We start from the raw sequence: 23364 nt of genomic DNA, 5'->3' as shown, positions 1-23364 counted from the left end.
ATGCATGTTTATCTAGTTGCTGTCCAGACCATTTTAATTTTCAAAGATTATACGTTAAATTGTATTCGTCGTCATTTTGAATTACCAAAGACAAAGCGTCGTTATGTTTTTTTTTTTATCCAACGGTGTCCACTGTTTGTTTGTCCTGTTTCTCATAACTGTAAATATAATAAACCACATACATATATAATGAATGTCGACTTAGTTTTCGATCAGAGTTGAAAGCTATTTTCAGATTTTGCTGATTTTGTCATGATGAACCAATGTCACTTTAAGGCAATATTAAAGCAACTGAAAGGCTAAGAAAATATTTCTTGAATATATAAGGTTAAAAAGAATATTTGAAATCTCAGAATAGTTGAATAAAGTTACAGCTATATCAAGTAAGTACGGGGAAATTATTTTTTTTAATAATATACACAATGTACATGAAAATACATTATATTATTATAAATAATGTATATCATAAAAATTACTTTGAATAACTGTACATTTATGTATACTAATTTAAAACCAGCAGAAATTTCATTAGACAATATTTGCTATTGATAGTTAAGTTCAATTTCAATCGATATTGTAGAAATTTATAAATACGGGCACACGGATAAATTGGCAAAAACATTGTGGTCAGGCGCGGATCCAGGATTTGGAGTTAGGGGGGGGGCGCCAAAATTAGGCAAGGGTTCTGGGGGCCGCCTTGAGGCCCCCAGTGGGTGCAGGGCAAAGCCCTGGTGGGGGCCCAGGGGGCGAAGCCCCCGGAAGTTCCTGGATTCTAGAGATTTTGAAGGGTGAAAATGAGGTCTACCAAGTAGACATATTTGATTTACGCTAACTTTGACAATTTTAGGGAAGGCGCGCGCCGGGTGCGCCCCCCCTTAAATCCGCCACTGGTGGTGAATGAGATGCAAATGATATGTTACAGTAACAAATGCTAAGGAAGATAGGGTTAAAAAAGAAATTCGAAGCTTCATCCTTATGTCATTCACTTTAATCCTTGAATTGTAAATAATTATTTAGTTTTACATTATTTTGTGAATGTTATTTGTATGCATTGAAAGACTTGGACTTTAGTAGTTGACTCGAACACGTACATTACGTAGAGGTAGAGATTTCATACTTATGTACGTCATCTCATACAATTACGTATTACATGTTTTACGTCACCAATTTAAGTTATGACAATTTTTCTACACGTTTTTATAACTTGTAGAATGACATCTACACGTAGGGGAATATGTAGCCAGAGCCTTAAAATAAATATAAGCCAATTGATGAGTGAGAATTAGATTATTTTACATTATGTAGGATGTTAAGTTTCTTGAGCACTTTATTTATTTGTTTTATTTTATTTATTTTAGTTTATTAAATAAAATAATAATAAAAAAAAAACTTCTACTAAATACTTTATATAAAGACAACAATGTTTATCCTAGTGATTCGTGAAAATGTACATGTAGTATTGACTTTCACTTGATATAAAAATCTTTTATAAAGCCCATGCACTCTTTGTTTCTGGACAAATTTTAGCCTTCTCCATTCCCCACACTAGCATTATCTCTAAAGTGAACATCTTACGTGTAACTCCCCGATCCACGTGCCTCATATCTAATACTGTCAGTTAAGAAAAGCATTTGGGTTTTCATATCCTTTTTACCTCAGCTTGGCATCACCAAACTTCTTTTTTTTATAACAGCTCATTGAGCACTGTTACCAGCAACACAACATTTGATTTGCAAATAACAACACCCGCTCCTCAATATGAACCATCGTATTTAGCAGAGATTGCAGGCGGTCTGATTGCTGGTGTATTTGTACTTGTTGTTATTCTGACCATAGCTGTTGTCTTTTGGAGAAAAAGAAAGGTTCAGAAAAATGAGGAACATAAAGGCAAACCATGCATGGTCTTCAGACGGAAACATATTGAATATGATGAGGATTATTGGCAGGGTTTGTGTTTCTAATTTTAGAAGATATATCTCCGAATTTTAAAGGCATTTTTTAACTTAATACATCAATTAATACATCAATTCCATTCTTTTTGAAGTTGAAAATGAGAAGATGTTGCCAGGAGAGACGACAGAAACTCAAGGTAATCTAGTTTGTGAAAATATATCTGATATTAGTCCTTAAATCTAAATCGATTTACATCGAGGTGTACATTTCATGAGATGTTGAATTTCTCTTTATTTCAAAGATATAGTTAATACAACTGAGACGATTTATCAAAATACACAAGAAAAAAATGAAAACAAGACACAAGAGCAAAGTAACAAAAATGTGCAGGATCAAATTGACAACAATTCACAAGAGCAAATTAGCAAAACTACGCAGGAGGAAATTGATAACAACATGCAAGAGCAATTTAACACCAATACCACAGAGCACAGTGAAAACTACAGGGAAATGGACTTCACTGGTGACTCCTCTACTGAGTGGCTACTGTCTATTAATGATTCTGAGTATGAAGGTACCACAGAAATTAATTTTCAAAAACTCATTACATCACATGCTTTGCAAGTATATCTTTACAGATAGATATCAAATTGGAATGCAATGAATGGATAACTTTTTTTCTCGTTTTTGCGTGTAACTATTTTTATTTTTAATATAAAATCATTAAATTTTGAAAATTAAATATGCGTTTATAAAGGATAATTTTAGATGTGCGGGAACGAAAAAAAAATGGTATTCTTTTGATTTGTTTTGCTTTTCCAAAATATACTTCCGGTATTATTTAGTCCCTTATCCTCACCTTTCTCTATGATAAAGAAAAATTAAAAGAAACATCATCAACAAAATTTATGATTTAACCATCCATTCAAGTCATTTGTATTAATGTATGTAATACATGTTTAATATGATATGTAAAGTGAGCCACTTATTACTTAATTCTGTAACAAATAGAACGGATCCAGACACTTGGTCATACATGTATATTCATTTTGCCGTGTAATCTGATACCCATAGACCACACGCTGCAAGTTTCTGATCATCGTTCAAGCAATAATTGATCCTCCAATGCCTAATCATTCCACCCTGTCTTACTCTTTATCATAAATTGTGGTTATTTTTTTTCCTTTTTAGATGGAACACTGTTTAATAATCATTGGATAGTCACTCATTCTTCCAGTCCCTTTTGCTATCATATTCCTTATTTCAAACGTATCAATCACCAGTCGGAGACACTCATCTGATTAATGGCAACTTAATTAGAAGCTCGCTTCTGGGTTTTAAACATAAAAGATAGAGATGACAAGTAATCAGTGATCTATACAAAATAAAATAAAATGCACCCTTAGTTTAGATGTAAGTAAAATGTAAATCCATATGTAATAAAATTCAGCTTGTTATCATTTCCGAAATCGAGTTTAGATATATGCATAATCTGTAGGTACGGGGGCCGATTGGTCCCAGATAGAAATAAAATATTTAATCTGGCGGCCGCCAAATAGTTTTCTGTCTGACAGGTCATGATATTAGCTTATTAACTTTATTTTATTTCTTCCTTAAACCCTACGCGCACCTCTCATCCTCTGAAAAATTTCTGGATTTCTGGACAGAAGTGTTACATTTACTTAATATATTTTTGATCATAGCATGCCCAGTTGTAAGACTTAACCCCCACTCTCACCATACAAAAAGTGGGTGATCAGTTTTTTTAATTGGCTTGTTTAAAAATGATTTGAGGGATGGATTTTATTTTGCAATTTAATCTTAAGAGTACAACATGTACAATTAGGCTATTTAAATGTCTTATTGACATATTTTAGTGATTTCAGTATGACGTATTTTTTTCTTTCGTAGATCCCTTCGTGGGAAAATACAGCGCTTGGAAAACAAAAATATCAGGTGAACAACTATTATCTACATCTACTTATTTTAAATATAAACGAGTTCTGTGATATAATTTTAATTAATTTAACAGTAAGCAAAGACTTTATTTCATATCTAGAATGAATTTATTATTTTATGGTATTATTTTCTTTAAATAGTTTGCATTGCAATCACAGTATCAATAGATGAAAATTGTTCATACTAAAACATATTTACTCGCTCTAAGTGGGTTTTTAATCCAGGAGGGGTGCAAGTCATTTTTAATATATTCAGTAAAAATATCTAAAATACCTGGAATGCCCAAGCATCTATCTTGTTCCCGCCCCAACATTTGCATATGGTACGTTACAGGCAGAAAATTGATGGAAAAACAGCATCATCTACGCAGTTATCACAAGTTTTTATAAAACATAGCTCAAATGTCTATCTCAGATAAAGTGAATTGTTCCTAACTGTGCAACACAATACAGTAGAATTCCGTATTTTTACCCTGCTTCCTCTGAAAGTGGGGGATATTAATTTTAATCTGTCTGCCCGATGTCCGTCTAGTTGTCCATCCGCCCATCTGAATTTCTGTCTGTCTGTAACACTTTCGTTTCCGCGCGATACATCAAGAACATTTTGCATTTCGCAATGAAATACTGAGTACTCTATTGCCAAGAAAAGAAGTATATAGTTCTGAAGTGAAAAGGTTAAATGTCACATAATATATCAATATTGAATAAATTCTGTCCGTTTCTTTTCCGCTCAAAATCTCCACAACCTTATGAGCATTTACGATGAAACCTAACATAAAAACTCCCTGTGGCGTAAGAAGACCCTTTTTGAGATTAAAAGGTCAAAGTTCCAGGTCGTAAATCTATACATTCTGTCTGTGTATAACATTCTCCTTTCCGGACGATATCTCAAGAAACTTTTGAGCTTTAGCAATGAGATTGTGTATCTGTCCATATCGCCTCTCAAAGTAACCCACCCCATTTAAAAAAAATATTACTTTAATTAAAAGTAGTTTGGTATTTTTTTTAGTACAGGGGCATGAGGAGAGCTATGACGTACAATTCAGGTTGCCCGCGGACTTTATTTTCTTATAATTCCAATCTTCATTTTATTTATTGATTACCTGTGTTTTGATTGGACGAGAACACGCTTTAGAAAAAGTTAACACATCGATGTTTTTTTTAATCCGAACTACTTTCTTGATGAAGCTTCTACGCTATCGTATAAACAATGAAAGCAGCTATTTATCGTCCTTTTAGTTAAATATTGAATACAAGAAACTTCGAATTTAATCAAATAAAATAAAACTTGCTACAAACAGGACTGACAGGCTGAAATATTATGTTTATGTAACTGTTTGATCACGAGTGTGAATTTAAAAAAAAATCGCTGATCATGATGTCATTTTCTCGACGTTCCATATCAGCTCAGTTGGTATCTTTGTGATAGGGAAAAGAAACGTACATCAGACTCTTGCCTTATTAGCATCATATTCTTATATTTACATCCTACAGCTCCCATATTCTCCCTAAATCTTTGAACGAACCAGAGCAAATCGAGGACCTCGTCGGACATGGCCATGGTCAACATGGCTGTTGTCAAGTATGAATTATTCTTGAGAATACGCGTATTTATGATATTTGTTGACTAAAACAACATCCAATGACTTTTTATAACTTTATTTATTGATTGTTTTGACAATTTAAGTTGGATTTTATCGATATTGATCTTGTATTCGTTTCTTTGCTACATGAAGTATTCCTACGCCGTACAAAATAAAGGAATGTATGACGGCCTCAAAGAGAAATATTCTTAATAATTTTAAAAAATCCGTAATTGGAATTATAAGAATTAAACGTTCTTTTTTCAAAATTTATCGATGTTTAAACTCTGCCTTTTTACTCACAAACTAAACATAACAGTGCTTCGCACTTTTATTCAGTTTGTGAGTAAAAAGGAAGAGTTTACGCATAAATTCTGAAAAAAAGAAGGTTTAATCCTATAATACATTTCTTGTCAAGTAAGGCTCAATTAGACAACAACAGGTATGCTTATGAAAATTTCCTAAGATGTGTCATACGACGCATATTAGGATACTTCCTAATATATATCATACGAATATCTTAGGATACGTCATATAGGGTCTTATGGTGTAAGACGAAAGCATCTAAGGCGTATCCTAAGTTATGATGCCCTGAATTCCATCTTATGCATTTTGCTTTTTTTTCTTTTTTGTAATGTTAGCAGTACAGAAAGTTCCAATATATTTATGAGCAGATGTAGAGGAAGGCATCTCTGGAAATAAGTTTCCCCCTGTGTTCTTAAAAGCAGACAGTTAATACCCCCATGCCGCACACATATACACACAAAAAGCAAAACCCTGGAAATAAAACAGAAAGTCATATATGGATACAGGTTTTCTACAATATTTTTTTTTAAATCATATTTTCAGACACAAATTATTCTGACAGTGTTTTACATAATCTTTTACTTGTTTCTTGAAAGCATTAAGAGTTGGTGACATTTTTATGTGCACAGGAAAAGCATTCCATAATATGGCACCACAGTACTGGAATGAATCACTACTGAATTAAATATCCCCTTAGATTCCAAAAAATCCCCTGTTGTCCCCCTGTCAGTCCCTGACATTTTCCTGTTTCACTCTGACTTTCTACTATGATCCCCTGTCGTTGTCCCTGCTCTTCCTGTCCAGTCCCTGTCGTTCCCTGTCGTTTCCCTGCCTTCCCTGTCTACTCCCTGTCGTCCCCTGACATTCTCTGATCTCCCTGTCCAGTCCCTGTCGTCCCCTGTCGTTGTCCCTGCTCTCCCTGTCTACTCCTTGTCGTCCCCTGACATTTATTTTGGCCAAGAAAAGGTGTTTAAAATATATTTTTGTTGCATTTAAGAGTAAAAAATGATATAGTCTTGAAAACTTTAGGTATTTTATTTTTAACACAGACTTTGTAAAAAGTTTGTGAATTTTTAAATGCCTTAACTGAATCTCTATTATTCAGTTTTCACAACTTGTATCAATGTGATTTCTAGCTCTACTGGTCAGAGACCAGAAGAGCTTATGCGATGGTAATGCGTCCGTCGTCTATCTGTCTGTCCGTCTGTAAACAATTTTTTCAAAAATGCTACTCCTCCTACAGTTTTAGCCTGATTTCAATAATAATTGGCACACAAGTAGACTACACTAAGATACATAATTCTGTGTATCAGTTTTTGATTTCGATGAACGGTGTTGCCATGGTTACTAAAAATAGAAATTTCTTGAAATTCTTTCAAAATGCTACTCCTTCTACAGTTTTGGTCTGATTTCAATATAACTTGGCACACAAGTCGATTACACTAAGATACATAATTCTGTGTATCGGTTTTTGATTTCAATGAATGTTGCCGTTGTTACTAAAAATAGAAATTTCTATGAAATTCTTTCAAAATGCTACTCCTCCTACAGTTTTGGTCTGATTTCAATATAACTTGGCACACAAGTAATTTACACTTAGATACATAAATCTGTGTATCGGTTTTTGATTTCGATGAAAGGTGTTGCTGTGGTTACTAAATATAGAAATTTCTGTGAAATTCTTAAAAAATGCTACACCTCCTACATTTTTGGTCTTATTTCAATATAACTTGGCACACAAGTAGACTACACTAAGATACATAATTCTGTATATCAGTTTTTCACTTCAATGAATGGTGTTGCCATGGTTACTAAAAATAGAAATTTCTGTTAAATACTCTCAAAATGCTACTCCAAATACAGTTTTAGTCTGATTATAATATAATGTGGTATGCAAGTAGACTATACTTAGAACATAGAGACTTAATCAAGGATCATTATTCTATTTATTGCTGTTGAAAAGTTTCAATTTCAAACTGCTTCAGTACTTTTCTCTTACTTTGCTATACGTACAAACCAGTAGAGCCTCAGTCTCGACAGAGGCTTCTGGTTTTAGTTTGGTAGCATTTCGGGGGTAGAATTGCATCGATTCTAAAGAAGAAATAGATTAAAAAATTATTGCATCTTGTGATGCTAGACGGCATTGAACTTTTTCATTTTATCTTCTTTGAAACGTCTTTGAGCGTAATAACTGTCTTTGTAAAAGAACTAGATGTAAACATTTAGGAATACATTGTCAAATCTATATATGGGATTTTTTTTCAAAGAATTTAAATAAATAAAAAATGATTGAAAGGAATGATATGTAAATACATTAATAAAATAAGTGTCTAAGAAATAAATTAAAATCATTAAATAAACTATTAATCTATTTTATTCATTTATTTTCTTATGGGAAAAAATCTACAAATAGACTGAATTAAGATTGAATGGATAAATAAAATAGATAAATAAATAAATAATGAGAATTATATAAATTTATTCATTTATTTGTTGCTATTTTTTTTAATTTATCACTCATTTATATCCCCAAATTTGATTTATTAACTTTATTCTATTCATTTGCTGAAATATGCTACAAAGTATTTTATCAGCATGTTAAAACGACTTTTTATTTCAGTCTTTAAGTCCATGATGGATATCAACATAATCGTCTCATTATGTACAATATTAATCTGTCAATTAGATTTTTGATACATTGATTTTATTTAAAAATTCGGTTTTCAAAACCCTAAAACGGTTCTGAAAGAACATCAAAGTCATTGATGTTTACCAGTAATTAACTCGGGGTACACAGTCATGACACTTATTTTTTTTCACTAACCGCTATACCTTGTTTATGTTGTGTTTAGAGCGACCGTGTACAGTTCGCAGCTGTTTGAAATAACATTTCCTCTTTGTAAGAGAACTTAGTTTTTTTAATCAAAACAAAATAAAAGTACCAAAGAATCTATTGACGGGTAAAGATTGTGCATAATAAGTCGATTATTTTGATATCCAACATGGAATTAAAATAATAAAAAGCAGTTTTAATATGCTTCTAAAATACTTTGACACATATTTTATAGTAAATAGTTTAACATACACTTCTGTAACATATAAGCCAAACAAATCGCATTTTCGGGTATTTGATTATTCATTTATTTGTATCGTCAGTTAAAAAATATATAATAAGTAAATAAATGCAGTCAGTAAGTTTTTTTTTTAATTATGATTAATATATTATTTATAACTTTAAGAATCACTTATGTTCATTATTTCGAAATGCTCCAGTACCCCCTGTCGTCTCTCTCTTTTTCTTTTCTTTTTTTTTTTCATTTTTTTTTACAACTGGTACAAAGTCAAACAATTATTTAATGAATAAAACAAATTACAGCGAAATAAATAAAAATAAATAAATGAATAATGTAATAATATGTAATAGAATATCAATCTATTAATTGACTTTTGAAATTGAAAATACAAAAAAAAAATAATCAATCATTTATATCTGCAAAAAATTGTGTTTCTTTAGTTTTATTTGACATAAACAGTTGCATCCTTAGATATGCTACAAAGTATTTTATTAGCATATTAAAACGACTTTTTAGTTCTTTAAGTCTATGATGGATATCAAATTAATCGTCTCATTATGTACAATATTAATCTGTCAATTAGATTTTTGATACATTGGTTTGATTTAAAAATTCGGATTTAAAAACCCTAAAACGGTTCTGAAAGAACATCAAAGCCTTTGATGTTTACCAGTAATTAACTCGGGGTACACAATCATGACACCTACTGTCTTTTTCACTGACCGCTATACCTTGTTTATGTTGTGTTCAGAGCGACCGTGTACAGTTAGCAGCTTTTTGAAATAACATTTCCTCTGTGTATGAGAACTTTTATTTTCAATCAAAACAAAATAAAAGTATCAAAGAATCTATTGACGGGTAAAGATTGTGCATAATGAGACGATTATTTTGATATCCAACATGGAATTAAAATAATGAAAAGCAGTTTTAATATGCTTCAAAAATACTTTGACACAGATTTTATTGTAAATTGTTTTACATAACATATAAGCCGAACAAATCGCATTTTCGGGTATTTGATTATTTAATTAATTTGTATCGCCTTTTTTTTTTTTTTTTTTTTTTACAAATGGCACATAGTCAAACAATTTTTTAATAAATAGAACAGATTAAAGCAAAATAAATAAAAAAAATTAATAAAATATCAATCTTTTAATTTACTTTTGAAATTGAAAATACAAAAAAATTAGTCAATCATTTTTATCTGCAAGAAATTGTTTTTCTTTAGATTTATTTTAGATAATCAGTGACATCCTTAGATATGCTACAAAGTATTTTATTAGCATATTAAAACGACTTTTTATTATTTTAATACCATGATGGACATCAAAATAATCGTCTCATTATTCACAATCTTTACTCGTCAATAACTTCCTGGATACTTTTATTTTGTTTTGATTGAAGAAAAATCAGTTCTCATACAGACGGAAAATGTTATTTCAAACAGCTGTAAACTACATACAGTCGCTCTGAACACAACATAAACAAGGTATAGCGGTCAGTGAAAAAGACAATAGCTGTCATGACTGCGTACCCTAAGTTAATTACTGGTAAACATCAATGGCTCTTATGTTCTTTCAAATCCGTGATAGGGTTTTGAAAACCAATTGTTTCAATCAAAACAAAGAATCAAAATTGTATTGACGGATTAATATTGTGCAAAATGAGACGATTATTTTGATATCCATCATGGACTTAAAGTAATAAAAAGTCGTTTTAATATTCTAATAAAATACTTTGTAGCATATGTCAGCAAATAAATAAAATAAAAACTAATAAATTAAATTTTAGGGATATAAATGAGTGATAAATTAAAAAATAAATAAAAAAATTATATAATTCTCATTATTTATTTATTTATTTTGCTATCTATTTATTCATTCAGTTTTAGTTAAGGCATTTAAAAATGTGTTAACTTTTTACTAAGTCTATATTTAAATGAATAAATAAATGAATAAAGTTTTAAAGACTCTACCATTTTCCACTCTGAAATGCAACAAAAATATATTTTAAACCTTATCTTGGCCAAAATAAATGTCAGTAGACATGGAGAGCAGGGACAACGACAGGGGACGACAGGGACTGGACAGGGAGATCAGAGAATGTCAGGGGACGACAGGGAGTAGACAGGGAAGGCAGGAAAAACGACAGGGGACTACAGGGACTGGACAGGGAGAGCAGGGACAACGACAGGGGATCATAGGAGAAAGTCAGGGAGAGACAGGAAAATGTCAGGGACTGATAGGGGCACAACAGGGGATTTTTTAGAATCTAAGGGGATATTTAATTCAGTAGTGAATGTTCAAAAAGCTTACATTTATTAATTGGCACACACAGATCAACATTGGATTCAGATCGAAGAGTATATTGGTTATTAATTTGAAATTGAAACATTTATGCAAATAAGAAGAACAATAATTAAAGACAGATTTATATAACAAAACATATTTATTTACAGTAAGCTGTTCATAATCAGAAAGCCAATAAAGTTTATCAAAAAGAGGTCATGAGGGTGCATCAGGAGGAGCATCTGAAAAACACCTTGCAGCACGTTTTTGAAGTTTATGAACTCTGTCAAGATTTCATCTTTCCCCAAATTGTTAGCTAGTAATCAATGGTAGGCATGATGTATGCATTATAAAACTATTTACGTGTTTAAAGAGGCAGATATTTTTTTAATTCTACGGAGTGCCGAAAGTTTACGTGACAGAGTTTTACACACATGGTCGATTTATACATTGAAGTGTAAAGAACTATCTAAATATACCCCAAGAATTTTTCCATATGATACATTGTCAAATATTTGGTTCGAAACGTATTAAGGAAAATCATGGTTTAAGAATTTTTATCTCTTCTAATGTGTACCTATTAACATACATTTAGTTTTTAGGTATTAAGTATAATTTGATTTTGAGTGCACCATTTTTCTATACAAGCAATATCCATTGATAATGAATTTAATGTAGAATGGGAATCCTTGCCGGAAGCATGTAAAGTAGCATCATCAGCAAACAAATCTATGTTTGAATTTTTGATATAAAATGGAAGATCATTGATGTACAATAAAAACAGAGGAGGACCAAATATAGACCCCTTTGGAACTCCCGCTGTGACTTGCAGATAAGATCATTCTTTGTTAGACAGATGGACACCCATCTGTCACTTAAATATAATCGAAACGAATTCAAAGTTATTCCATCAAAACTATAACATTGTAGCTTTTTAAGAAGAATTTCATGATTCACTAAGTCAAATGCCTTACTGAAGTCGAGAAAGAAAGTACCAACAAGTTTGCCTTGGTCCATTTCATATATCCATTTATCTGTAATTTTTGTAAGGGCTGTTTGACATGAATGCAATTCTCTGAAACCTGATTGAGATTCTGTTAAAAGATTGAAGTCTGAAAAAAGAAATCGTAAATATTTTGACACATGTTTTTTTCTATAATTTTTGATAATGTGAGTAAAATAGAAATGGGTCTGTAGTTATTTGGATCTAGCTTGTTTCCTTTTTTATAAATAGGTGTAACTTTGGCAAGTTTAAAACTTTTCGGGAAAATACCTGAAGTAATACTACTATTTATTATAAGGGTTACAAGTTTATGTACATGTATACTGACGGAATTTAAAAACGCAACACCTATTTTTTAATTATAATTATTTTCCAAAAAATATTGAAAACTTTTATTGCAATCTTCGTTCACCATATATAGTGCTGAGTTTTAAATTCCACTACCCAACTTACCTGTGCTAGTTGTTTGCACGATGTGAGTAGTATTGCACGAGATAATCGGGGCTTTTTAAAAACATATGGAAAAGGAAAAAAAGGGTTTTCTCGTGATCAATCAACTTTGTCGATGAAAGTATAGTCACAACTAACAGAAGAAGTCGAAATAAAGACTATGCCGCGGTTAAATAATGAAATGCGAAATCGAGCACTCGGTTTACTGCAAGCAGGCGTCAGTCAGCGGGACGTAGCAAGGCGTTTTAACGTTCATCCCTGTACAATTAGCCGGTTACTGCATCGGTTTCATCAGACAGGATCAATAAATGATCGTCCAAGATCAAAAAAAAAAAAAAATGGAAAAATGGGGGGTGGGTGTCCATACCATAAGTGCATATGCACGGACCTCCCTTCACAATAAACAACGTGATTTTGACAGTAAATAAGACATGGTTTTGTTATTGTATATTCATTTTAACTGATCAATACACATTACGATCATATTTGTAATTCAAAAAGGCTATTTTCAATGTAACGAAAGCTCAAATCGTGTGCATTCTATATACAGGTAAGCAAACAAATTTTACCTCTAGTGTTAAATGAAACAGCGTAATCGAGAGATGGTGACCTAATTCGTTTCTCTATAGATGTTCACGCTTATCCTTAATTTATTGCTTGTACCATACATGGTAGAATAGAAATAAAGCCCTTGTTGTCGTGAATGATGCAGAATAAGCTCCAAGGTCGAGAAATGTTGTTTGAAATATAAAAGCCTCGGCTAGCGCCTCGGCTTTTATCTTTCGAACAACATTTCTCGACCCCGGAGCTTATCCTGCAACATTCTTTCTTTCTTAAGTATATAGGGCGATTTCACTTTTTGAAACATTACTATCATACTAGTCAAGAAAGCTGAATTGAGTTACATGAAAAGAAAATAAAAAGAGAAAAATGAATTTAAAAAATCACCTTAATTATGGAGGTCCTTAAAACGAAAATATGCATCATATTTATTGACAGTGTTTCTCAATATATGTTCACTACACGTTTTATAGATAAGTTCTCAGAACTGACTGACGACGAGGTGTACGTGTTATTCTGTTTTCTGTGTTCTGACTCCGGTCCTCCTGACTTCACTGACACAGAGTGGCTGGACATGCTTAATGGGATACGACAGTCCTATAAACAGAATCCTGTAACACGTGAGGAAGCACAACAGACTCTGGACAGACTGAAGTCACGTGATTACGTCTGGGAAGATGATGACAAGATAATGAAGGATACAAAGGATGAGACAATGTATAGAATAGCATCAATAAGGAGTTATATACCATTCTTTTACAGTAGTTATGACACAGCCAGTGTGTACCTGAGATCATGGAGATACAATAGAAAACCTGGAGAGAAGTGTGTCAGTAGTCTTGGCTGTGATCGCTTACTGATACGCCGTCTACAGATGAACATACTGACTCACGTCACCATGGAGGACACGGAGATATATGATGAAATACACCAGATATGTAAGTCAGAGTAAAATAATTGTAAATTGTTTTATTCTTTCTTCCAGAATTTTATTTAAATAATTGGATTACATTTTAAAGAGTTAAAAAGTTTTCAATTGAAATTAAACATTTATACATTTAAATCAGTTTCTTTTGTTTATTTGTAGTTGCTTCATTGGTTACAATTTGATGCTACTAGTCGATTAACTTATTATAATAGAAGTAACTGATCGAATATGTTTGATAAATCTATAGTTTTTTTGTATCTCTACCTATGTATATAATAATAATAGTACAGTGTGAATGTTTATTATAAACGGTATATTTTTTTCTACAGTAAATATCCCAGAAAATAAAATTAAGAGTAAAGATGAACGAGAAGAATTTCTAACGGAACTAAGAAAAGAAGGGGAGGCTGTACATTACAGAGGAAGACCACATGACAGTGTAGATCACGTGACGTGGCTCTGGAGACACAGGTATGGAGCGAGACCTGACATCGTGAGATCCTGTATAGGTCTATACCCACACTGGGACCTTTACATCATCGACAACAAAACCTATAGAAAACCAAGTAAGAAAGTTTGATTTTCTAGAAAATTTAAAATAAGTTCTTTAGTTATTTCTGTGAATTTGGACCTATAAATTTATATCAACTCAGTTCATTATATTTGTTACATGTACCCAAGACCTTATATAGAAAAGTGATTTATAGGAAGTTTGCTTAGCCTGTTGTCCAATCTGTTCAGTAATCTGAATAAATATTATCTATAAATCTACCTGTATGTGTAGACATAAATCTAAAAATAAAGGGTGTCATTTTTTCTACTTTAATAAAGGAGAGGATTTGGGTTTTGAGAGATTGAAGTTCTTACATGACCATTTTTTTTATCTTTCAAACACTACGACTTACCATTCTTTAACTTTAACTAAACTGCAACGCGTGTGTTGAAAGTGTATGTGTGTGTGCATGAGAGGGTGTGTGTGTGTGTGGGGAGGGTATACATACGTCCCAATGTTTATCATCTATACATGTATGATTTCTATCGTTTGAAAAAAAAAGTATGGGGCTCAACCCCCCCCCCCCCCCCACCCCCCCTCCGCTAGCCCTCCTTGTTTCGACGCCAAGGTTATCTTTTTTTTAATTGGAGCCTTGTTTTTTTGTATTTTGTAAATCTAAAGGTCAATTAAAGCATTAGTCTGTTTCTCTCCCTCGATTTCGCTTGAAAGTAGGTCTACACTCGCACAACGTCATTTACGAATAGTAAAACCGCCACCGCGCTTCCTTTTTCCGAGATGTGATTTTTGAACTATATTGGTTTGACTTTTAGTTAGCGTTTTGAATATCCGGTAACGATTTTTCTCCAAGTCGGTCGCGTCTACAAACATACAAAAACTGATTGTTCTACAGTCTAAGGGTAAAGTAATTAAAAAGAGAAGGCTGGGAACAACTTTTGGTTGAAAGAAATAATTAGGTAATAACTTGCTACATGCATGATTTGTATCAAACTCTCGCGACTATTGTAGGCGGCCAAGTTGAAAATAATTCGGAAGAAAAGTAATGACTACGATTTTACTTAGACATTTATAAATTTTGCTAATCAAACATAATAAAATTTACCTTGAACAATAATTATTGAATAAGACGCACCCCCCTCAAACTGCTAATCCACGAATTAATGCAAAATTATAAAATTATCTTATGAATATAAGTATATGACAATAGTTGATTCACTTGCAGCATACTTACTTTCTGTTACAAAATTATCCAGTTTGTGAGAATCCGTCAATCACTTTTATTTTCATTGTCACCAATTTACAAAAATGTTGCAATATATTTTTTTTCTGGAAGAAGGAAATTAGGAGGGTACCTTGAGTGTAGAGCTCATACCACGAAAAGAAATGCGTCAACATATAATTTTTTACAGCTTAATCTTTTTCTTAAATATTATTGAGTAAAAATAATGCAAATATACGAAGTTTGAGTCCATTTTTAGCTCTACTGGTCAGAGACCAGAAGAGCTTATGCGATAGTAATGCGTCCGTCGTCCGTCCGTCTGTCTAGCTGTCTGTCTGTCCGTCTGTCTGTCTTTAAACAATTTTTCAAAATGCTACTCCTCCTACAGTTTTGGTCTGATTTTAGTATAACTTGGCATACAAGTAGACTACACTAAGATACATGATTCTGTGTATAGATTTTTGATTTCGATGAACGGTGTTGCCGTGGTTACTAAAAATAGAAATTTCTGTGAAATTCTTTCAAAATGCTACTCCTCCTACAGTTTTGGTCTGATTTCAATATAACTTGGCACACAAGTAGACTATACTAAGATACATACCGGTAATTCTGTGTATCGGTTTTTGATTTCGATGAACGGTGTTGCCGTGGTTACTAAAAATAGAAATTTCTGTGAAATTCTTTCTAAATGCTACTCCTCCTACAGTTTTGGTCTGATTTCAGTATAACTTGGCACACAAGTAGACTACACTAAGATACATAATCCTGTATATCGGTTTTTGATTTCGATGAACGGTGTTGCCGTGGTTACTAAAAATAGAAATTTCTGTGAAATTCTTTCAAAATGCTACTCCTCCTACAGTTTTGGTCTGATTTCAATTAAACTTGGCACACAAGTATCGTATGACATACATAATTCTTTGTATCGGTTTTTGATTTCGATGAAAGGTATTGCCATGGTTACTAAAAATAGAAATTTCTGTGAAATTCTTGCAAAATGCTACTTCAAATACAGTTTTAGTCTGATTATAATATAATGTGGCATGCAAGTAGACTACACTAAGAACATAGAGAGACTTAATCAAGGATCATTATTCTATTTATTGCTGTTGAAAAGTCTTAATTCCCAACTGCTTTTAAGTACTTTTCTCTTCCTTTGCTATAATTACAAACCAGTAGAGCTTCAGTCTCGACAGAGACTTCTGGTTTTTTAATGACGGAGATTGGCCTGTGAAGCATATTTTCTCATATTAAATTTTGATACGTTAGTCTACCAAAGTGCATCTATTTATAATAATTCATGCAAAAAATGATTATATATTGTTGACTAACATATTTCTACTCTCTTTAGGGTATTAAAGTCGAATATTTAGACTTTAATTCATTTATATACAACAAAATCTTGGATAGGTATATTTCAGTATTTTACATTTCGGGATATATGCTCCGATAGGTAATAGCGGAAAAGTGAACATGCTGACATATGATTTTTCTTGTGTCTATCCATTGCTGGGATTTATGTCTATCTTTTAAAAGCAGATTTATTAAGATTGAGCCCATTTAGTGCAGAGTATAGAACTACCTTAAATTTTGTGAAATTAAAATTGTTTCAATATTAATCCAAATTAAAATTATTCTCTTTAACAGGATTTTCATTTGCTTTTATTTTTCTATTGTATGTAAGTGTACATGTATTCCGCATTATTTATTGTGAAAGGTGGTGAACATGTTTCAGGTCGTATAAATTTGCTATCTGATACTGCTGACAGGAGCTATTTCTCCATAATACGTACGATTTATGTTGCGTTACAAAGGTGATATACATGAAGTCCTTCCCTCGTTTTAAAAGTTTCACCTTTATCCCTCCATGGACCTCTTGAATACAAGTAGACTTGATTGCTGTTATGCCTTAAAACAATTGTTTCCATTTTTAGTCCAAAATATTAGATCAACTTGGTGAAAATGTTTCAGGTCGTATAAATTTGCTATCTGGTACCGCTGACGGGGTGGCAGACAAGAGTTATCTCTCCATAATACGTACGAGTTATGTCGCAAAACAAAGGTTCCTTCATTGTATCGTCATTTTAAAAGTTTCACCATTATCCTTCCATGGAACTGTTGAATGCAAGAAGAGTTGATTGTTGTTATGCCTTAAAACATTTGTTTCATTTTTTTTTAGTGCAAAAGTTAGATCAACTTAATTTAATCAGGAAGCATTTTGAACTATTAAAAAAAAAGTTTCATCATAAAATTACAGCAAAAAAAAAAATACGGACTTCTGACTGAAATGACTAGAGACGATGAAAATCCAGGTACTGCACATATATAAAAGTTTGAATGGATGTAGTGATGAAACGAATATTTCTCGTCTGATCCTTATATATGTCACGGGATCTAATCCCACTGAAGGACGTGAACTCGTGTTCTTAAATTAGACCGATTAAATCGGGTCCCTTGTTGTGGAAGTTGCTGGCACGAAATGAACCCTCGCTGCTCAATGGCCCTCAGTGCCAAGGTCAAATTGAGGCTCTCCGCGGCGAAGAATGTTGTCAATGTAACAGTGTTTCAGTGAAGTATTCGCAATGAGACGTTTTAATCAACAAACAAACTCATCATTGCAGTATTTTGGACGTTTACAAGCATAATTCATCGTTAATATATAGAAATATAGATTAAGTTTTTTTTTTCTATTTTTAGGTTAGTAAGTTTTTTTTCTGGCTGCCCTCCTTCCTTTCCAAAAGTGTGTTTTTTTTTGTGTGTGTGGACCGGATGTATGTCGTCATGTGTGTCTCTATGTGTAGGGAGGAGGGGGTTGGGGTCGTAAGAGGGATGCAGAAACATGAATCTATTGATTTGAGTATTGCCTTTTTCCATTGACCAAGACAAGAATGTGCTGTCCAAGAAGTTGGTTTTTTAATTGCTTGAGAACAAAAATACAAAATTCCTTTAGAAGCTAAAAAGAAATATATGACGGTTGATGGAAAAAAATTCTGTAGACTTTTTAAGAAGGGGGGGAGCAGCTCCGTTAAAAGCCTCTTTAAATTCAATATGTTACAATTAATCCCCCCGTCTTTTCCTGCAATTTCTGTGAATCCTGCTAAACATAATTATGTATTTATGCTCCCCATGCAAGATCGCTTAATTACAATGTCTTATTGATATTTTTCCCCTTTATTTCCTCTCCATTTTTCCTACTCCTCGTCATTCTGCTATATGTAAAAAAGTAAAAAGAAAAACAAGGTAAGGGGAGTATATGTTCAAGTTCCACCTAAAAATATTTCCTTCAAAAAAGTAAAACAAAATTTTTACTAAATTGTCTGTTTACTTTTGTCATCATGCAGATGTCCGACAAACAAGAAAATAATGTGGTGTCGCTATTAAAACTGGACTCTAAAGCAGATGCTCGTATCACTGTGTCTCGCAGGCGACGAAAGCAAAACGTTATTTCAATTTATAGCTATTATTAAGGGGATGGAGGACCTTTAGCTGAAAAAATACCTGTCATTTATTTTTTTCATATTTTGTATATATCTTATTTAGTATGTCCTACATACTATAAAGCAGACATATCAATAGGTTTCTAGACTTATTTCTGAGATATTGAGTGACAAATACCATACCCACAGTTTCTGAGCAGAGTTTTTATTCTCCGTGTTTCTGGGTACATTACTAGGTCGATACTTGAAATTTTTCACCATAGATAGAAAATATAACAGAGGAAATGTGTCTTTTAAAATATTTTAGAGTATGAATAGGGTTAAAAATTCGAAAAAGCAAAATTTGTAACACCACATCTGGAGACGGAAATTTACGACTTTTTAGGACAACTTAAACCATAAAAAAATTATTTGCAAAAAATCCTATCATTTAATATTTGAAAAATTACGTCGAAGTTCAAGGTTGTCATTGTATTGATTAACTGTAAAAATATCGATTGGTGAAGCTGAGCTCAATATTGCACGGGGCAAAGTTAAACGAGTCATGATCCTGAGAAAAACGTGTCATGTTTACATTTCTTGAGTACGGGAAAACCCAACTATGACGTCACACATTCCTGAAATAAGCGAAATAAGACAAACCAACAGAACTTTTCCGTCAACAACCATGCGTTCTGAAATTTACAAAATACCCTACCATGTACATATTATGGCCTGTTTTTATGACTTTATACTACCCGTTTTTACCGGGTCTTACTGAACTAAGAGATCCACTATGACGTCAAAGACGAACTGGACGCGCAGAGTAGGGAATCGGCAGAGTGGATTATTCTATTCTGTAATATAATTTGATAATATTTGCAAGAAATTTTGAATGTTTTCAGTTATTTTTATATAAGATGGTGAACGCAAACAAACAGTCAAAAAAATTATACAAGTACTGTGGTTTTAATCTCGTTTGGTGCATATTTTATCAGAGATTATGACGTAAATCAACTGAGTCACGTGACCATACATTCTTCATCCCCTTAAGAATAAAAATCTTTTTTTGGCATACGTAATTCACGATAATTATTTAATTAATTAATGATCAATCTCCTCATCTTTTTAATTGCATTTATTCAGCGATGGTTAAGGAAGAGATAAAAAAAATGTGGTGGGGGTGGGGTGGTTCACATCCTAAAACATCTCTGTTCAATAGGACTGAATACATACAAGTGCAGTTCATGTAGTTCGATTGAATGTTAACAAGAACTACAAACTCTAACTCTTGATTCCCGCCTACATTTTGCATCCATTAAATTCAATTTTAATAGCAATTTAGCCATTAAATCTGTAAATAATACAAAGATTAGGTCTATGGTAATTGATTAATCATTTTATTTCTAGCGCTAGATAGTAAATTATAGTGTTGGCAACGAGTACCCGGTTAACCGGTTAACCGTCGAACGATGCGAGTATCGGTTAGTAAAACTGCTACCCGGTTACTCGCATGAAAAAATATTACATAGTAAATGCATATTTATAAACTGATTGTTTTCTAGTTTATAAATGTATATACTAACACTTCCCTATATCTATATACCGTTAGACTTGATCTAATACATGGTCGAAGTGGATCAAATTATTATGATTAGTTTTCACAGTTTATATAACTAATAGCTTTGATTGCTCGAGGGTATACAACTTTTAAAGGCCTGAGTTATGATTACCTCATTTGATAATTTAACTTAACGAGATGCCGCTTCAGACAAATTAAGCTTTGTTTGTAACTCTGAAAGAATAGTTGATTCAAAATCTTAATGAAAATTAACTAATAATTACGGAGTATGTAGATAATTATTATTTTCCTTGATAGCGACATTTCGAGGGCTGACAAGGAAAGCATCAGGAAAGCCAGAGTAAGACGGTGATTGACGATGTCTTCATTTGTCTTTTTTCGTGTGTCAAATTTCTAATTTTTTTTTATCTAAAATCAAAATTCGTTCACAATATGGCATGTGTGTAATGTAAATATAATGTCCATATACAGCATATTTGTGAATTACAACTACCGATAAGTAAAGTATAAGATGAATAAAAGATGTGGATACTTTTAAAAAAAGCATCCGAGTAACCGGGTACTCGATCGAAAGATGAAGCGAGTAACCGGTTACTAAAAATCGTCCGATTTGCCAACACTAGTAAATTATCATTAATTCCAGCTCTTGAAAAAAGGAGGGTAGGCGATATTTTCTGGTGAAATCGAACTTTCAAGCATTACCATATTTTGAAATAGTTTTAAATATCATGAAATGTATCTCTTTTTTCTGTCTATAAACATATGTTCCCAACCCCCGTGAAACACAAAAAGCTTTAATTGGCATAAATTTGTTAAATGACAGTCCATATTACCTGTGAAAAGGAATTTTTGTTTCACGGGGGCGGGGGGTGGGGGGGATGTTTTAAAACTATTTTCCGTTTACCGTTGATTTCTATAGTGAGAAACACAACTTTAAACAAAAGTATAGCGTTATCTCTCTTTGGTATCCCAAATAAGAAAGGTTTTATGAAAATTCATATCAATATCTATAAAAATTTCGAAAATCATTCGAATATGTTAACTTTTGAAATTTTACATAGTGGTAGGCGGGAGAACAATACTATCGTTCGTGGTTCTTTATTTATTTTATTTTATCAATTTATTTGTTTTGTGATTTATAATTTATCTATTTGTTTGTCATTTAAGGTAAAATCCTTGGCCATCCAACGAGAGTCAGATGTTTACTGTATTGTTTACTTATATCTGATAAATATCGGATTAGTTTCATAGAACAAACACAGCGAATCACAAAGGACAAAATCAGACAGAGGTATTTCCCTGATATAACTGCTGACGGCTCGGTAGATCTTCCTGATGAAATCACAGAAACACGTGACGGTTTGATAACCTTTAAATCAGACGACATCCGACATGACGTCATGTACGCCTTTGTTACGGAGTGTCTGTGGAGGACAGTGATCTGGAGTTTTTCCTGACCACGGCGTCACGTGACGTGGTATATGAATACTGCAGACTCTGGGATTATAAGAGGAGTGAGGGAGAGAGATGTCTGTATGTACCGGACTGGCCGGAGAAGATGGAGGACCTCTTCATAGACAGTCTACAGCTGGACATTATCACACACTGTACCGTGTCTGACATTGGGATTCGTGACAGGATCTGTAAACGTTGTAAGTCTCCAAGATCTGTCACTAATTATGTGGTTCACTGGTTTATGTAGTATTACCTCTGTGACACTCGAGTAAAAATGTCATATTTCAGGGCAAATCATCATTTTTAATAAGATTCTCTATATTAACTCTTTTATTGTCTTGATTTGTGTATAAAAATACATTTATTTATATGTTTTCCAGTAGCGTAATCTTTCAAAAAAGCAAAATCAAAAGTATTAAATCTTATGTTATTACATGTGAATGTTTGATACATTTAATACATTTAATGATTGGAAAATTACTTTAATTGTAACCCCTGTTAGTTAAGTGTAGTTTCATAATTATAAGAATTAAATGTGGGTCTTATACGCAATTTCTTTGTAAATCGGGCCCAGTTATCGACAGTACCCGGTAGTCCATAGACATAGAGATGAACATTTTTATGCTTAGCCTAGTTATTTTAAACAGCATGACTAATTTCGCAGATTTTTCCCTTTGTATTTCATATTGGAGTTACTGAGTTAGAGGGAAAAAGAATTTATTTTGAATGAATATGATTTTTTACGCAATTGTTAAGAGATTAGTTTTAATTGTACATTGTAACAAGCTTATTCAGAGAATCTGTGTTCCCGCTGAAGGGAAAAAGATGTGCCGACCCAGGAGAGGGATAGCTCGAGTTGGCACTTTGATACGTGCAGGGAGACAAAGGGATCCGGAGTTTTGGTAAAACATAAAATTTCAAAAATCGAAAGGCGATTGAGATATCTCCCGGAATTGAAAGTTTAACACAACGTCAAATCAAATATGGGTCTTTCATAGGCCAAAGAGAGCGGTGGTATTCATTCTTTCAGCAAGATCAAACGCTTCCCGAGATATCGCTTGGAAACGTGCAGAAAAGTGTCAAACCAGACAGTCTTTTCATTATTTTCGACCTAGACATTTGACTTCAAAATCTTCC

The 23364-nt window shown here is 32.8% G+C and overlaps 1 protein-coding gene across 1 annotated transcript in view; it reads left to right on the top strand.

Annotated features, from left to right (window-relative positions):
* Nucleotides 1-22496, top strand: part of LOC134274995 (uncharacterized) — a 28250-nt gene extending 5754 nt beyond the window's left edge. Inside the window, exons 6-12 of the mRNA XM_062757240.1 lie at nucleotides 1694-1947; nucleotides 2045-2089; nucleotides 2195-2467; nucleotides 3805-3849; nucleotides 13590-14054; nucleotides 14374-14610; nucleotides 21940-22496. Of these exons, the coding sequence (XP_062613224.1) occupies nucleotides 1694-1947; nucleotides 2045-2089; nucleotides 2195-2467; nucleotides 3805-3849; nucleotides 13590-14054; nucleotides 14374-14610; nucleotides 21940-22229 (1609 nt within the window). The 3' untranslated portion in view covers nucleotides 22230-22496. The remainder of the gene's footprint in view (nucleotides 1-1693; nucleotides 1948-2044; nucleotides 2090-2194; nucleotides 2468-3804; nucleotides 3850-13589; nucleotides 14055-14373; nucleotides 14611-21939) is intronic.
* The last annotated feature ends 868 nt before the right edge of the window (nucleotides 22497-23364 follow it).

Source organism: Saccostrea cucullata, unplaced genomic scaffold (genome assembly GCF_032062105.1).
Source record: "Saccostrea cucullata isolate Sc308-1 unplaced genomic scaffold, CSIRO_AGI_Scuc_v1 ctg6986, whole genome shotgun sequence".
Classification (NCBI taxonomy): Eukaryota; Metazoa; Mollusca; class Bivalvia; order Ostreida; family Ostreidae; genus Saccostrea; species Saccostrea cuccullata.
This window is presented reverse-complemented; position numbering and strand designations above follow the sequence as displayed.